The sequence below is a fragment of the Capra hircus genome, chromosome 8 (assembly GCF_001704415.2).
Source record: "Capra hircus breed San Clemente chromosome 8, ASM170441v1, whole genome shotgun sequence".
In the NCBI taxonomy this organism is placed as follows: Eukaryota; Metazoa; Chordata; class Mammalia; order Artiodactyla; family Bovidae; genus Capra; species Capra hircus.
Window position 1 is genome coordinate 9,567,593 of NC_030815.1, and position 19,391 is coordinate 9,586,983.

Sequence of the window (19,391 nt, forward strand, 5' to 3'; positions counted from 1 at the left end):
GTAAATTCTACTTGTTTAGAGCAGCTTTATTCATAATTGCCCAAACTTGGAAGCAACCAAGATATCCTTCAGTAGGTGAATGGATAAACTGCGGTACATCCAAACAATGAAACATGACTTAAGCGCTAAAAAGAAATCAACTATCATACCATGAAAAGACATTAAAGAAAGAACCTTAAATAATAATTATTAAGCGAAAGGAGCCAACCTGAAAAGGGTACATACTATATGATAACACTCTGGAAAATGCACAACTATGTAGGCAGCAAAAAGATCAGCAGTTGTCAAGGGTTAGGGGAGAAAGAGGGAAGGATGAATAGGTAGAGTACAGAATTCTTAGGCAATGAAACTAGAGTGTCATCTTCTGACACTATAATGGTAGTTAATAGTAATTACATTTTTTCAAGACCTATTTGAATGTACAAAACCATTTATACCTAAAGTAAATTGGGACTCAGGGTGATAATGTAGGTTCATAAAGTACCACTCGAGTGCTAGATGCTAAGAATATGGGAGGCTGCGTGTGCGTGTGTGGAGGGGCAGGAGGTATATGGGAACTCTATACTTTTAGCTCACTTTTGCTGTGAATATACAACTACCCTGAAACATAAAGTCCATTTTTCAAAAAAGATATATTGACATTTTAGTTGGTTTTTAGTGTTAGGTCTGAAATTCTCTCATCAGGGAGAGGATCAATATGTACACAACTTTGTAAAGAAATTATTGTAGTTAAACTAAATATGTAGTGCTTTTAACCTTTGTTTTATTTTATGGTTGTTTGATTTTTGGCCATGCTACATGGCATGTGAGATCCTAATTCCCCAACCAGAGGTGGAACCCATGCCCTCTGCAGAGGAAGCATGAAGTCTTAACCACTGGACCAGCAGGGAAGTCCTATTCTTCATTTTAAAGATAAAGAAGAAAGGGAAAGTGATCTGAATTCAGCTGAAACATTTCTAAAACTGGTTTAGAGCTTCTCTTTATACAAATTCTTCCATTTGGAGAACAAGAGTCACTAGGGAGGGGTAAAATGCATACTTGTTAAATGTACTTAGCAGTTTAAATACAGAATGGAGTTTGACAACTAGAAAAGATACTTGGAAAACATTTGGTCAAACCCCACATCTTATAAATAAAGAAAATGAGGCTCAGCTAAGTTATGTGATTTGCCCTGGATCACAAGGCTATTTGAAAGAAGGACTAGAAGTTTGGCATTCCAAAGTTTAATGGTCATTTTTCCATTATACGATTATCATTCAAGAAAACAGAATTGGGATAAATTTCTTAAAACTCAGAGATGACTATTTTTTTCTTCTTTTATTTGTTTACTTTTTAAGAGGACATGAATCTAATTAGGGTATTTATTTAGCTGATAAGCACACACTAAAGCACTGCCCATTTACCCACTTATTTTGCCAACCTGATTTTCCCCAGAGGTCACCTAAGAAGAAAATCATGTCTTAATAATTCTCACAGCCCAAGAAAATGTTTCACCCTGAAAGTGAATATAAAACCTACATGTTTATTACTAAAGCAAAGACTATGTATGCTCCCCACCTTACCACTGTTAGTGAGAATTTTGAAACTTGCCCGATCTCTTACAGGGGTAAAAATCCACTCTTGGTGGGAGCAGCTATGACTCTGTGAAAGAAGCTACAAATAACATGCTGGGAAATTCAGCAGGCTCTGTTATTATATCCTGTTTATACTGTCATTTTTCCTATCAGTAGGATATTATTTATACAGACTCCACCCATGAACTTCTTGTTTATCTTATTATAGAAATCCTCCAAATCTATAAAAAGAAGCCTCTCTATTTTGTTTCTGGAACAAGCACATGTGTGGTAATTTTGCACCTCACTACACATTTTTATTTAGCATTTCCTTTTGTTATGCACCACTCGTTTTCATTTTTACCCAAGGTTGATTTATTTCATTATGTCACATACTGGAGTTAAACTTAACTGACTTTAAGAGATTCCAATCTAGGACAGATTCCAGAGCACCACATCTTTTATGTTGGGGGAGATTTCATCAGGTAGCTGTTCCTCTAAGATAAACTTGACTAATTTGTTTAACAGGCAGAAAAATGTGCCAATATATTAATCGGGTGCCCCAGTGAGTAAGGCCCAAGTGCCTAGAAGCCTTCTAACTTTGGCTTCTTTATCTCAGCTGGGTCAGTTATGAGGGCTAAGCTTTATAATAGTTCTCACTAACTGACTATTCTCTAGCTGGATCTCTTTTCTGGAATGAAAAGCATTGCTTCCGAGTTTACTTGGATGGTTAGACAGGCTGAGTGAAAATGTGACATAGTAATACATGAGAAATACTTGAATTCAGTAAGTAGACCAAAGAGACAATGAACCAATCTGGTTACAACTCATCCTCAAGCTCCTGCCTAACATAAATAATTGAATTAAAGTAGATAAAAGAAAAATGCAAATCCCTTAAGGGCAGAAATTCATGCTGCATTTGTTGACCAAATAAGTATTTCCAGAGGGGAGATATCACTGGACAAAGTCAAACTGGATAAATTTTCACATGTATACCTTGTGTTAGCTTCACTAGTACTCCTTTTCTAGGGAAACATGAGATCTTCAGAGAGTATGTGCAATGCTAGACCCTTTGAGAATGTTTAAGAAGATCTCTGCTTTTAAAGACTACTACTCTAAAATGCAGAACTGAAATGAAGTTTAACCTCTCAGGGTGGTAAACTAAGTGTATTAATTTCAGGCAAAAAAAGAGAGGTCTACATGGGTTACAGTGATCAAAGAAGTCAGAATGAGGATACTAACAGAAGTAATGTTGATAAAGGGTTCCCTGGTGGTTCAGTGGTAAAGAATCCGCCTGCCAATGCAAGAGACTTGGGTTCGATCCCTGGGCTGGGAAGATCCTCTGGAGAAGGAAATGGCAACTCACTGCAATATTCTTGCCTGGGAAATCCCAGAGACAGAGGAGCCTGGCGGGGGACAGCCCACAGGGTCACAAAGAGTCAGACATCACTCAGCAATTCAACAACAACACTGACTAACAGGAATTGGTAAGACCAGGGTGAGCAGATGAAGGCAAGCTAGACACAGTCAATGACTAGTGAGCATCTAGGCGAACAGATACAAAAATGGCAAGTAGCTGAATCCAGCTAGCAAGGATACTGAAAACAAGATGCCTATGAACAGCAGGCTGGAGTAGATTATAAAGAACTTCATTTTCCATACAATAGAGAACCAAAGATATATGAATGAACCCAAGTTTGGACTAGGAATGAAGAGAAGGAAGACAACTTGGGGTGAGGCAGAAATGAGGGGAAGAAGGTTTTAATGGTACCAAATCCTATGACTACAGCGGCAAAAGTCCATGAGTTCTAACAGATAACACATGGAAAAATTTCAACTCTTGCTTTCAGAAACAAGAGATGGCATCATGACGACTGTCACTGACTGAGACAATGCTAGACGATACCAATCCATTGCAGTTAATATCAGGAAAGCTCACCAGTTTCCTAGAATACTACTTCTCATTGCAAATTACCTGGTGAGTAGGTTTAGGGTGGTACATTTCTAAATGTAGAAATGTACATGGAGACAGATAGATGTACATAGAAATGTAAATGGAGAATTTGGTACATTCTTGCAATACCACTATCCCATGGATTACATTTTGAATAGCAAGATGCTAAAACATCTTTAATTTCCCTTTCAAAAAGGCAGTATTTGATGTGTGGTATAGCTAATGCCTCAGATATGTCTAAGAAATTCCTTTTAGAGGTACTGTATTATAATTTGCATCAACATCTGATAGTTTTCAAAAGACACTATTTTAAAGGTCCAAGATGATTCAAGATTCAGGGTATTCAAGAGATTCAGAAATATTTCCACTTGGGCAAAATCAACTTTATCATGCTGTTTATAACACTATAGTTTATTCTTTTTTTCTTTTTTAGGCTGGCAAACTAGAAGATATGATTGCTTCTGATCTTGGGGGCTGAATTAAAAGTCCTGAGAGACAACTGATCTTTCCACAGTGCATATCAGTGGGTTTTGGTAAAACCCACTTAACCTGCCCTTACAATGCCCTTAGCACCACACCTTAATCCTTGAAGACAAAAGTAACATTTTAAGCATCCTATTGAAAAACAATTGAAGATTACAAAAATTAGATTCATAAATAGTTCTAGAGGAAGGGACATGCCTTTAACTTTTTTTTTTTTAACCATGAACAGAAGTATCATTTATAAAAATACTTTACTAGTGTAATATGTTACACACATTCTAAGACTGGGTGTCCTTAGATTCTTGGGGTGAAATTTAAGATTTCCAAAATCTCAAGTTTCATTTTTGACCAAGTGGTCAGTAATAACATTTGAGGAAAATGAGCTTCGATATGTATCAATGTCTAGAGAACAGAAATAGCATCTTAAAATTGGAAGGTGCTATTGAAGACCAGATTCAACTATTTCAATGTATTAACAGAAGAAACTTAGGTGCCAAGGCTAAAAAAGCCAAAGTCACAGAGTTGCTACTGGAATGTTAAAAAAAAAAGGAATGGGAGGAACAAATTAATTTTTGTATCGTTTAATATACAACACACAACAATATATCAACTACAACATGTATGTAGTTGAAAGAGTTTCTAGTTCCTCCCATCACTAAGACATAGTTGATTTTACTAAGCTCTTAGAAATTACTGATATCTGAGAAAAGAAGACTACAGACCAACAAAGAAAAGACATGCTACCCCCAAATTTAAGAACTTCATAAAAAATGCAATCTGAATAGAGAATGACACATATACACCACATACTCAGGATGGGGCTGCTGTTGGTTGGGTAATGAGATGGGATATAAAAAAATAAAGAGAAGACATTGGTAATTCTCATCTTCTCAGTTATGGTTTGAGAATATACATTTTCTTTCACATATGGAAAAGTGGTTAAAAAACACAACTTCCTTCACTCCCATGAATCTTTTTTCAATTGGTAAAATCAGGGAGTGGATTTGGAGGACTGTAAAGCTTCTAAAAATATGAAATGTAGAAAGCAGTTGGATGTGCATGTGTCATAAGCTCTGTCACAATTACAAGAAAACCAGAAAATCCTTTTTAGTCATAAAATAGGGAGTTTTGTGCTTTTTACAAATGCTGTAAAATTTATTAGCACAAGATAAAAAAAAAAATTCACTGGAGAAGTTCCAAGATATCGGAGACAATGGGTTTTAAATCACAGGCATACATTATTATGCCTAAGTTGACAGATCTGCACTGCAATGCAGAAATGCAAGCAATATTCCAACATCTGCACTAGAAGGCAGAGACTAGACAAGATTCCAGAATAAAGGGCTCTTCAGCTCTTACCTGTTACCTGTGCAACAACTGCTTGGGAAATCCTCCGATTGGCAAGAAAGGCTTTGATTTCCTCTTTAATCACACTGCTGTCCCTCCTAACAAAAACAGAAGACAAGACCAACAATGTATGTTGAAGGTAGAAATCCTCATCTTTGCTAAGAAAGGTGAAGCAGAGAGGTGGGGAGAACATAGAAAGAAAGGACACAAAAATAAAGGTAAAACAGACCAAGCTTGTGGGAAAATATGAAATTAAAACAAACCAAGAAACACCAAATATTCAAGTCCTAAAACAGCACACCATCAGACAGACGCTTTAGTGAATGCCACAGTAGATGTAAGTCTCATACCAGAGATGGTTAATCGCATGCTGTGTATAATTCACATTAGGAACAAGCTGCCATATGGTATATGCAAATTTTCATTACTGGGGAATGAATGTATCTTATACAGACAGAAATCCTAGAAAAATAAAAAGCAGCAACAACAACAACAAAAATCAGTTGTGAGTAGATTGTGGTTTTGCATGTTAACTATGCAACTGCATAAATCATGTTCAGTTCATTTGAAAACCTCTGTCACAGGAACAGAAATCATCATTCTCACAACTGCTAAAATGCTGGCCATTTTAAGGTGCTTTTTTGCCTTTTAATATGCGTTCTTTGTCCTTAATAAACCAAAAAAAATTTAAGCAGGGTGGGCTGAATATAAAATTTCAGTATAAAAGACACATTAATGTCCTAATACATGTAATACACAGGATACTTAATCATCAAAACTATACTATATTCTATGTCCTTGACATTATACATCATAGACCTAATTTTTCCTCCACTAATACTCTTATAAATTTTTACTTATGTAAAAGTCCAAGAAATTCTCAAAAAGACTAGACATTCACTAGAATGACAATGAATGGGAACCAGGACAAACGTAATACTGCAATGAAAATTATACCTAAAGCCTTAAAACTAATCAATGTTCAAAAGAATCATACAAATGGATTTTTTGTTCAAGCTCAAAATGACTGAATAGTGGTAACTTATGGTCTAGTGCAGGTGATCAGCAAACTATGGCCCATAGACTAAATCTGGCCTCCCATCTGTTTTTATACAACCTATGAGCTAAGAGTAGTTTTCATGATGAATATTTGCAATCAATTTGAGACAGGGAATACGAACTTTGAACATGAACTGAGCAAAATATTACCCCCCTCTCACCAAAAAATTCTATTCTTCTCTATAGGCCTGTATCTTAAAGATGGTATTTGATGATCAATTATTATTCTATATTGAATTTTGCAAATAAAAATTTGTGATCATTTGCTTTCTTTCTTGTATATAAGTATCTATATCATGTCCTCAATTTTGCCTCTTGCCCACAAAGTCTAAAATGTTTTCCATCTAACCCTTTATAGAAAAACTCTGCGGACTCCTGATCTCAGACAAACGGACTGTGAAATCTTTATACATTGCTTTGTGAATTGCAAACTCCTGACTGGAGCTCAAGTCTCTCTACAGATTATCTGGAATGAGAAAAGAAAAGTATCCTATCCCCAAAGAATCAGCGGTGATTTACTCAGAGCAGATTGGCAGTCCTTTGCTGAAGAGGAGCTAAGTCCTCTGTTGGTGAATTTCATGCTCCCTTTCAGGAATTCTGGAAAAGAGCAGAGAAGTGATGGTAGGGACAGCTTCCAATCTGGAGCTCCACAGTCTACTCTTCATCCACTGGTTGGAAATCCTAATCAAAAAGATTCCCACAGGAAGAAAATAAAGAATCAGCATCCTAATCCAGTACTTAAAGCTTCTCATACTGATCTAGATACTGGCCAAATTCCTTCCAAAATGCTTATTTATACTGGAAACATTTCTTTGAAAAATATGCATTCGTATTTTGAAATTATGCATCTGAAAGAAAAGGGCACAATACATTTTAAGGTCAAAATACCCATCTACATTACCATCTGGCTCTCAAATATCCAACAACAGTCAGTAGAGCAAGAGATAAACTTCAGCAGTATCTATTTCAATTGGTTTATGTAAATAAAACAACCAAATTATTTGCTTTCTGATATAGATGCAAAATTAACCTGAAAAAATTTAAGTAAAGCGTTGCATTCCAATGTACAGAATGTCCTTCTAGGAAAACGAAAACTGAATTTAAGAGGGTATCTAGTAAGGTTAAATAAAAATGAGCTTTTGTGGGGAAAATGATGAAATGGTATTTTTTTGACTACTGATTTAAATTGGAATTTAAATCAATTTATTTAAAATCAATTTCTCCTCGAGTAGAGACTAAGTCATAAGGAGGAGATAACACTCAATTATTCCAATAGGGCACATCCAGTTTGTGAATTATTCACAGCCCTGTGGTATGATATTACCAAGCACTGCAGCAAGACAGAAAGAACCCCAACAAGTCTGCAAAGGAGCAGAAGTTCATTTAACCCTCTCAGAGATTCTATTTTTAGTTACGTTGGAAGTTTCTAAATATCCATAATGAGTTTGAAAAACTAAAAACAAAAACCTGTTTACTCAACTGCTTTACCAGAAAGAAGCTTTTTCAAACTGAAGAAAAACAAAGATAAAGGGTGTGCTTGGGCAAGTCATTTAATAAAGTTGGTTTCATCATCTGGTAAAATAAGAACAATAATATGCCCCCTACCCCATCACAAGCCTTCAAAGATTTTTCTCCATGCACTGAAATAAAAATTAAGTGAAAATTATTATCAAATGTGTACCTAATATATAAAATTTAAAAATTCTTCAGTGTAAGACTTTTTGAAACTGTAAAAGCACTATATAAACAATGACTATCATTTTATAATACACCTACAGAACATAAATCCCTACCTACACAAGTAAATAATCTATTAGGCATAGAACTCCAGGAAAAAAAAAAAAACAACTCCAGGAAAAAAAGAAACAAATGATCTGCTATGAGTACGTAAGATTGAAGTTAACATCTGTACTGGATATTTCAAAGCACCATGAAAAGATTTCTATAAAGTCATTTTAGATGCAAGTGTTTTGTCATTTAGTTGGTTTCACTAGGTGGTTCCAAAATAGTAACAGCATTTAACATTCACTGTGCTCAGTTCTCTTATGTATTTCAAAAACTTCTACCCTACTGGGTTAAACTTGTTCTCTAAACATATTCCCCCTCATTCATTCCACCTTCTTTACCAAATGACCTGCCACTCCTAATGTCCACATCATATCCTGTGAAATCACTGATTTCTTGGTGTGAAAATTCCTTCATTTACTCCAAATCTGTCTCATCTCTTACGCCTTACTTTCTGTCTAAAATTCGACATCTTTAAAAAGAATGTATCCACTTTTCCATCCTTATAAGCGCTCTCTCTCCTCATGATTTCTACTTCTCCAGTCTTACAGAATTAAAGTGAAGTGTAGGCTGATCTTTCTTTGATTCCATAGTTTACTTCCAAGATAAGCTACCACTCTACTTCTATCTAATCACTTAAATACACTCAGTAATGCCTCTTCATGAAGTCACCCTTTTTAAGACATCTTAAAATAATAATCACCATCTAATCAGAGAAGTTTTCTCTGATCCTCAGAGCTGAAATAGATTGTTTCTTCTAATAGCTAACTTTAACCATTTCAAATATACATACCAATATATTACAGGCAATTCTGTATTATAGCAGTTCCTGATCTAGTCTTATCTCTACTAGCAAAGTCCTTGAGCACAAAGATTGTGTCTTACTCATTACGGAGTTTGCATATATTAGAGCTTAATTTGCTCCATAAATGAAAAAAAGTGTAGTTAAAGATAAAAGGTTATAAAGTGGAAAAAGTGATGTAAATAATTTATTAAAAACAGCTCTAAATTCCTAATGTTAAATATGTTTAAGCTTCCCAAAACAGAATGGAAGAGAGTTATGTACACTAGCTCAAAATGGTAATGCTTTCTTTTCTGGAACAAAGGCTATTAAAGACTGAATGTTTAAAAGTTGTATGCTTTAAGATTGTCCAGATTTTCTTAGTTGATATACACTACACAGTCTTTAAGACCTCTTAAAAGTAGTCATCTATCTCAAGACTTTCAGAGGTGGAGCAATACCTACCAATACAGACTATTTCACTGGTGGAAAAACATAACTAACTACACACAAATTCTTTCACGTACGAATAGGAAACTGCTCCCTTTCATTTCTACTCATGGAGATAAAGCATAATTTAGAAGCTTACAAGATAATATTAAAATCTACTCTGTATGTGTAAACAACACAGTAACTGAATACTATGTCCTACAGAACATAAATCCCTACCTACACAAGTAAATAATCTATTAGGCATATAGATAATCAACTCGGAATAATGTCTCAGAATCCTAGATAAAATACTAAACACTAATGCAATTTAGGATGTGAGTAGTCAGGAACAACATCTTTTATATGACAAATTAATTTTGATAAGCCTCATTTCAATTGTTATTTTATACATACACAGTAGGACAATACACTTTAATAGATATGCACTATTAGCAGATATACATACACAACTAGATATAAACATATATACTAATGGATGCATTTAAAAAATATTTAACATGTAAAATCGGTCTTTATCCTAGCTCTTGGTTTTAAAGTCCTTCCTAAAACGTTACATTCAACAATTTGCTGAGAACCCACATTCTAGTTTCCCTTTGATTTTTTCAAAACCCTGATCAATCCAAAAATGGAAAAAGTAGCAGTTGCTTTCTTTCAAATTAATCAAAAAATTAAAAAAAATTCTCCTTTATATACCTTGAAGTTTTTAGGAGTTTAGTTTTTGGACCCAATGGATTATGAGATTTGAAAGCTAAATCTTAGAGTTGAGTGCTCTGGAGGCTGGGGAATGTGAGCATGACAGAGGTGAATTACATGTGACCTATGAAGGAAGGGAAGCAGGAAGGCATTTAGGCATCCATTCTCCCTACCGAGAGTACAACCCTCTGTATCATCAGAGTGTGGAGTGGGCAAAGGGGAGTGGAACCCTATGTGGGCGCAGGGTACTCAGAAAGAGTCACTGCTCAAAACTCATTCTCTAACATTCAACCAAATAAAAATTCATTAGGCTACCCAAGGGACTGACTTGAAGTGACAAATATCACTTGGGGGGAGAGTGGAGGATAAGTACATAAAGGCTTTCACACTTTATCTTGAGCTATATTAATGATCATTCCTAAACTTTTACTGAAATCTACACACACGAAAAATGTATTTACAGAGGCAAGAGATACCAGTCAGTGACAGACACACTGGTAATAAAGACATGGGTTAGAATTGAGCTCTGCCAGTTAAGCTTTCTTGGGTCGAGTTATTTAATTTTTGTGTATCTCAATATTTCTGCTCTACCTCACATATAGCATGGCTGTGATAACTAAAAGTGCAACAGTCATGCAATAAACTTCTCCCTCGAACCTGAGGACTGTGAATATTTGTAAACTTGAGAAAAATGAGAGATGGGCACAAAGGAAGAGTGAAGGTGTGGGTGAGAATGCAACGGCAGAGGACCACAGAGCGCCAGGAGGGTCAATGAGACTAGATAAGCAGAGGCCAGCACAGGAGCAGTTCCCAGGAAGAAGTCATAAAATACCCTACCTATGCAACCAGGGGCAGTATGTAAACTAAGTACTGCTAACAATTACAAACACACACACACACACACACACACACACACACACATCTCTAATAATGAAACGTGAATGTGTGTACTTGCTGGAATTAACCACAAACCCTGTTGTCGAGCTTTTAGACCATCATACTCAAGTTTTAGACTTTGGACAATCTTCCAGAGACTTTTGTTAAAAATAAACTTTTCCCAAACTTCCCATTAGTCTAAACACATCTGGGAATTAACTAATGCTTTTTAAAGTCCACTAAAACTGATTAATTACAGCAACAACAACAACAAAAAGGCTAGCATCCTAACAAATTTTATTGTTGATACCCACTCTGCTTAGGATAATTAAAAAACTAACCTTGTTACATGTTAACTATTAAAGTAACTTCCGTTTGCCCAAATGATCCTCTCTCTCAATCTTGACAGTGATGTAGATGTTAAATTCAAAATGAACATAAACTTCGGCCAGCTGTTTAAGCAAGGAAAATTAATGGAAAGCCACACTGATGTTTTATACTTTTAAGTTTACAAAGCTTAAATAACAGGTCCTGTAGGTGCTCTATGAAACCATTCATTACAGGAATTACATTGGAATCTAGATACAACAGTCCATTTAGCCCAGAATTCCCTAGATGGCAGTTCCACCCTAAATGTAAATTCAGGACAGTTTGTTCTAAAGGTTATTTTACCTGTGTGGTACTACAGACCTTTCAGATGGCAATATTAAGTCACCATTACACTATCTTAAACTCCCACAGTCTTATACAAGAACTACAACTCATAGGTTAAAATTTTATTTCTGACATATTCCTGCTATAGTTTCTTTCATATAAACCACAACAAATCTACCTGCAGGCTCTCCACCCTACTACAGCAGTGCTAATCTACCGAAAATAATGCTTTTATCTCTTTCCTACAGACCTCTTGAAAAAAATTCTTTAATTTCCACCATGTTAAACATAAAATCATGTACATGGAATTCCTATCTCCCCCAAACCTGTACTGGCCTCCCAATATACTATTCTTATCACCATATATAGCCAATCTGCAGTTCTTAGAAGACTAAACATGTCTTGCGTTTCCTACCTGTTACTATTCCCTTAATTTTAAATAAACTTCCTATATTTCAAAACAGAAACTATCCTTTAAAGTTTAGCTCACATTCATTTATTCACGTGACATAATAAGCCCTTAACGTGTCCCAAGGACAGTTCTAGATTCTGGAGACACAAGAATGGAAAGCACAGCAGTGCTGCCTTCAAAGTGTCTCAGCTTCAGGGTGAAGCCCTTTAATTACCACTGTTGAAAATGGACTTCTTCAGGGTTTCAAATTCAAGGTGCTTACACTTATCTTGTAATAGATGACATTAAATTTGTGTGTGTGTGTGTGTGTGTGTGTGTGTACACAGCATCTACTGCAAAAATCAGAACTTCAGAAACCATGTCTATTTTTGTTAAGAACACTGCTTTTTAATCAATAGATGCTCAAAATTAGTTTGTCAATTGGCATGTTGGAGGGAAATATTAAGAATATATATATTATTACATAAACATCCTACCTCTCAGAGAAAGTACTTACAATGCATTTAAGGCTTACAACGTATTTGTTAGCAATTCATAAAATTCAGATGTTAGAAATTAGAGCCATAAAGAGAAGGCTAGCCTTTGCTTAAATAACAGAATGGAAAAGACTTATAAAGCAGCAAAGAGAAAGAACTTAGGTAGAGAAAAAAAATTTTGAATTAAAAACATAAAAATTTTAATTTTTTTCTTTATCACCGAAGGTGAAGAGGGAAGCCACAGTTGTCATATGTAAAGAGCTGAAATACAGCTTTATTACTCAAAATCAGTCTAAGCACACAGATATTTGGAGGACTCTAAATAAGAAAGAAACTAACCTCATTAATTCCTCCACTTTATCATCTACATCTAGGTCCTCTTCTGAGGCTTCAAAACTGTATGACCTCTGACCCATGCTGTTGGCATGGTAGCGAGTTGGTGACATCTTCCCATTGGACGTGGATAATCGCTCGTTATTCTCCCTCCCGTTCTGATTGGTAGTACAAGGCTGTGGGGAGGTGTCGTAACTATTGCTAGGTGACGGGGACATGCCCGAATGCTGGGTCTGCGTGGAAGCTGTAGCTGTAGAGGAAGATGCTGGAACATTGTTGGTACTATTCCCATATGAACTTCCTCCATAGCTGGACCTTCTTCCAAACTTGTCGCTATGTTCTTGATCAAGGCGGTCCAGAGTTTCCAAGGCATGGAGAATTTCATGTTTAGTCATTCCAGTACGCCGGAGGCGCTGGAGCAGATCTATCTGCTCTATGGTAAATCTGGGTTCATCTGTATAGTGAGACATGGTTTCCAGCAAACTAAAAAAAAAATAAAATAAAATAGTCCCTTTATTTATAATATCTACCAAAGAATGTATCGTTATGTATTGAGAATGAACACAGACAAAATATTTCTCTATCAATGTCTTTACTGAAAATGACTAAGGCATGATTAAGGGTAATATTTTGTTTTATAGGCAAAACTGACCTAGGAATTCTGTAACTTTTATTTGGCATAGACAAAAACAATTGGGTAAGCTTAGCCCAAGTAAATAACTAACAACTAGCAAAAATATTTAAATGGAAACATGAGAGGGGCACATAAAAAAACTTAATAAGCACAATTTCACCCACCACTTTGCATCTCTGTAATGTATTCTGTCTATATAGTTATCTCTATATCTCTATATAGTTATCTCAAGAAATGGATCTTGAGAGGCTGTGTCCACAATCAGCTATTCATTTTTCATAGGAAATTGCTTCCATATTATGCTTCCTTTAACTAACACAAGGGACTGCAGTGCACCAGAAAATGCCTCAGAGTCGAAGACAATATTAAGTTTAAGGGAATCATCAAATATCATAAAAATTCTCACCATTCGAATTCTTTCCTTATAAAACTTGACTTTTGTACTGAAGGTTCTTTTAAGTGGGAATTTCTTCTATTTTTAAGGTTCTAGTGCCAAATAGGTTCCATGGCATGCAGCAGGCTCTCAGTTAAGTATTTGCTGATGAAAATAAATGTCAAAGAACTTTCTCATCCTTTCCAGGTAAACTTCTACTGAGTCAGTTCTCCTAAGCTCTTGGAGATCAGTTTCCTTATCCCTCTATAAGAGGCTTCCCTGGTGGCTCGGAGGGTAAAGAATCTGTGTGCAATGCAGGAGACCTGGGTTTGATCCCTGGGTCAGGAAGATCCCTTGGAGAAGGGAATGGCAACCTACTCCAGTATTCTTGCCTGGAGAATTCCAAGGACAGAGGAGCTTGGCGGGCTACAGTCCATGGGATCACATAGAGTCGGACATGACTGAGTGACTACCATACACACCCACATATCCCTCTATAAAAATTTATTGAATATTCACTCTAGGCCAGCACTGGGCAAGAGTTTCATGTCATACAATCTCAGTTCCTCACAACAACACTCTATGGTAAATTTTTTTTAATACTACACTGACTGACGACTGTTGAGGAAACTAAGGCTCACAGTGGTTTTGTATCTTGGAAAAAGTCTCATTAAGACATAGGAAAAAGGATTTAAACCTAGATCTTACTGACTCTAAAAGCATGCATATATGGCAGAAATTATTGGATTCAAGTGATATGGGACACAGGCTTTTGTCCTTTTTTAAGTTACCAATTTAAACCACTTAGACAAAATCACTCCACTGAGGGACTAGGGGTTCTAGTAACAGCTTTTTTTAATATTTAAAATCTTTAGTCCATATAGAATTTGTGTTTACTGAACGAGTGTGAAAGGATTTGAGCTTTATTTTTCCCCAAAAGGATAGTTCACCAGTCCAATATGCTTTTTCGAGTAGTACATCTCTTCCTCTCTGGTCTGAAACACCAACTTTATCGTATACGAAAACTCCACACAAATCTGTATCTATCTTTGGAGTGACTGTTTTGTCTTCCAAGTCCTTTTAAAAAATAAGCAGGCAGAAATCTATAACTTTTATGTGAAGTCATTCTAGTTTTAGAGATCAGCTCATTAAAAGTAAAAACAGACATTCTGTGGGCCTAAAATAATATGCTGCAGGATTTTTGTGCCCATGGGCCACACTGTCTGCCTTCTGCCTATTCACATTATCTTTTACTCTCTTCCAATATTCATTTGTGATAAGCTATTCATCATAAAAATCCTGTTTTCATGATTATTACATTCTTTCCTGAGTGTTTTCTTCCTCTAAGATTTTATAATGAAAAAATTTAAACCCACAGAAAAGGTGAAAAAAAAAGCTGACAGTGAATACCTATATATTAATCATCGAGATTTTACCATTAGTATTTTACTTGCTTTACCATATAATCTATCCATGCTCTATGAATCCATCCCTCTATTCATTTCATTTTTTGATGCATTTCAAAATCAGTAACAGATATCTGTATACCTCTCCTTAAATCCTTCCACATGTAGATCATTAGCTAGAGCTCAGTATTTGTTCTGGTATTTTTTTCTATTGAAGTAAAATTTACATAAAATAAAATATGCAAATCTTACATTTACCAATCTTTGAGTTCTGAGAAGTACATCCACCTGTGAAATTAAATCCCTCGGAAGATACAGAATATTATCATTACCCCAGGGAGTTCCATAGTGTTCCTTCCTGGTCAGTCCCCATTCTCTCTCCTCAGAGGCGACTACTGCTCAGATTTTTTCTCATGAGAGAGGTTAATTTTTTCTGTTCCGGAACCTCATACAAATGGAACTTCTATATACTCTTTTGTGTAAGGCTTCTTCCAGCATAAAGTTTTTGAGATTCATCTATGATGTTGTATGTATCAGCAGTTTATGTTTTTTTATTGCTGAAGAGTACTTTATTGTAGGAATATGCCACAGGTTTGTTTGGCTATTCTATTTCAGTAATTGGAATGCCAATTACTAGCTCTTCTAAAGCTGTGGCTATTACACTTGTACTCTATACTAACTTCCTTGTCAGCTTTCTATATCTGCCCCTCTCCCCCATCCCCAACTCATAATATATCATTGACTAGTTGGGTGAGAGAGAAAACCATAAAACTTTCAACCAGAGCAATTCATTTATTTTTTCCCTTACTGATGTCAACGGAAGAGTATACCTTGCTTGATACAAATGCTCTACTACTAAAATAATATGCAGTATTGGTAATGTTTTGTTTCATGCTAGTTACGTTACACAGGTGCATAATATGTGAACATTCACCAAGTTGTACACTATTGACTCCTACATTTTTTGGTAGGTATATTATATTCAAAATTTGTTGAAAAAGCTGTGTAAACATTTTCTGAATGGCTTATAAGAGACACTTGACTATACCAGAGTTTTATCTTAACCCTCAGCCCTTGGTCCTTTCTCCTGTTTAGTAACATATTAGTTCTTAATCCCAGGAAGTTCTTTTTAAAAGTAGCTGTCCCTTAGTAATCCAAATAATTTACCCTTTAACTTACTGATTTGGTAAATTCAGGTTTCTATATATTCTTTTCTCTTGAAAATGGAGTTGTTCACTGCTAACTTTAGTCTTCACACTTCCAAAATATGTCATGAACGGACCTTATTATATATATGAGATGTCAAGGGCTGTTTTATTTTGCAGACAAAAAAAAAAATCAACCATATTTTCCTATCCCATTTATATCACAGCTAATAGTATTCTATATGTAACTCTTCAAACCTCCCTCTGTTTGGGGTAGCACTCTGTATATTAGTATAAAACTAAAATGAATTATGTGAATTTTACCTGTTAACTGAAAAGTATCCACTATAAAGCTTATATTAGACCGACCAGAACTAAAGATTTCACAGTATCTAAAATTTTACAATGTATTTATGTCATTTCAGAGTCACTGATTATGAGAACCACTTTATTTTTTGCCATGCTGCATAGTTTGTGGGACCTTGGTTCCCTGATCAGGGATCAAACCGGCGCCCTCTGCAGTTAAAGTGCGGAGTCCTAAAGGCTGGATCACCAGGGAATTCCCTACGGAAACCCATTGTAAAAGTGGTTAATTCAAAAGTCGTAAAAGAAGATAAAAGAAGGCACCTATTATTTTGCCCAGAATGTCTGTTTCCAACCACATGTTCTTGGAAAGAATGAAAGTGAAAAGTGGAAGTGTTAGTAGCTAAGGTGTCCGTCCAACTCTTTGCAACCCCATGGACTGTAGTCCACCAGGGTCCTCTGTCCATGGAATTCTCCAGGCAAGAATAATGGAGTGGTTCCCATTCCCTTCTCCAAGGAATCTTCCCGACCCAGGGACTGAACCTGAGTCTCCTGTATTGCAGGCAAATCTTTACCATCCAAGCCACCAGGGAAGCCCTGCCACTCAAAATGCCCTACCTTCTGGCCAACAGTGTGGGCACACAAGGAAACAGCCTTGCTCTTCTCAAAATATTCAGGTTAGAGTGGCAGGAAGATGGACAGTCACTGTAACTGTGGTCAGCTGCAAGAAGATGTTATATTCCTCACCATGTAGAAGGAGCTAGTTTGTAGGAAAACAAGGCAGGCATAATAAGAAATGCAGGGCAAAGTGGAAAACTCTACAGTATTCACATCCCTTTTTCTAGTCATTCCGAAGCCCCTACTACATCCCTGCTCAAATTCTTATATTATCATGTAACAGCATGAAAGTGTAAGTGTTAGTCACTCAGTCGTGTCCAACTCTGCGATCCCATGGACTGTAGCCTACCAGGCTCCTCTGTTCATGGGATTTTCCAAGCAAGAATATTGGAATGGGTTGCCATCCACTTCTCCAGGGGATTTTCCTGACCCAGGGATTGAACCCAGGTCTTCTGTATTGAAGGCAGACTCTCTACCATCTGAGCCAACAGGGAAACAGTTTAAGTTCACACAGACTTCCCTTTATGCTTCACTTTGTTTAAATCAGATGTATGTGCCCTGCACCAAGAGAGGTCCCTAATACAAAGACATATCTAAAGTAAAAAGATCTCCAATTGCCAGAGCCAAACGTATGGCTGCTCTAGAGCAGAGTGGGATGATGAGCACGATCAGATCACACATGTGACACTGAAGGCACAATGTTTTATTGAGAAAATGCCAAGATTAGAAGCTCGCTTAGATACTAAGAACAACAGTCCAATGTGCATTAACAAACAAAGGCACACACCCTGTCATTTTCAAATTTTATTTCTTACAATTCACCTAGTTTAAGCACATCATCATGAGATTATGGCAATAATGACCTAGAAAGGTCATCTAAGTCCATGATACCAGCAATTCTTTCACAACAGAAAAAGATAACATGTAAAAACGGAATTAATTTTCCTATATAACACAAGAACTGTTCACAGGATAAGGAACATCTTTCACTTTAAATTACTCATCTGAATGCAGACTCAGGCCAGCAATAATTGAAAATGATGTGAGAAGAATTTCGACACTGTAATAACACAGACAATGTTTAAAGCATAAAAGAACAATTAAATTCAGGAATTATGGCTCAGTTCACAAAATGACATTCTAAAATACCATACTATTAACACCATAATAGTAAACCCTTTTTACAATTAATTTTATCTCTACCTGTATATGTAAACCCTTCTTAAGTCCTGAGGTTCAGAACAAACTTTAACTAAATCCCAGAAACATGTAGAGGAAAGAAGGTTAAAGCATACACAAATGCCTAATCTTGAAATCATCTGTGCAAAAATGACACAACCACCTTACTTGTAAAGCATCAACAGCTAATAAGATTTTACTGGATGACAGTATTTTCTTGAGCTGGACTCTGCTGTCTTTATCTTTTTATCTAGAATGACTAGGCAAAATATGGTACAGTCATATATTAGTTTTGTCATTCATGGTATTTATTCCATGATGATTTAACACATTATAGAGTCAATCATAATATTAATCAACTAAAGACATACTAACGACTCTTTGTACTATTTATGGCACATTACTCTCACAACTATTATTACCATCAAAGGAATGGCGGTTTTAAAGAAAGAAAATGACAAGAGTAAGTAAGAAATGAAAATTTCCTGGGGACTGAGCTTACAATATAGAAAAGTGATTCTGTAATTCAAACCAATGGGAGAACAGACTAATGCAAAAGAACAAAGGCTATCACTATAGGTAAGAGCATAAAAATGTTCTTTTTAAAATATATAGATTTTGAGAAAAATAAGATTATATTCAGTTTATAATTACACTTTAATAGTTCTTAAATGACCACTAATTAAGATTGAGGTTTTTAAATACTAGCCATCTATATACAATGGGGAAAATAAAATCCAAGTAAAAACATGAAAGTCTATAGAGGGAGATATAAATTAGTTGTGGAATCAGAGAATAGGAGACCATTTACACAAAAATAATACAATTAACATTTACTGAGATTTCCCCAGTGGCTCAGTGGTAAAGAATTCGC

General features: G+C 35.9%; 1 protein-coding gene across 9 annotated transcripts in view; it reads right to left on the reverse strand.

The window, feature by feature from the left end:
* Positions 1–19,391, reverse strand: part of HMBOX1 (homeobox containing 1) — a 198,498-nt gene that overhangs the window by 94,745 nt on the left and 84,362 nt on the right. For all 9 annotated transcript variants that reach the window (XM_013965853.2, XM_005683539.2, XM_013965852.2 and 6 more), the window contains exons 3-4: positions 12,866–13,342; positions 5,350–5,435 (exon numbers count right to left, since the gene is read on the reverse strand). In XM_013965853.2, coding sequence (XP_013821307.1) covers positions 5,350–5,435; positions 12,866–13,342 — 563 coding nt within the window. The remainder of the gene's footprint in view (positions 1–5,349; positions 5,436–12,865; positions 13,343–19,391) is intronic.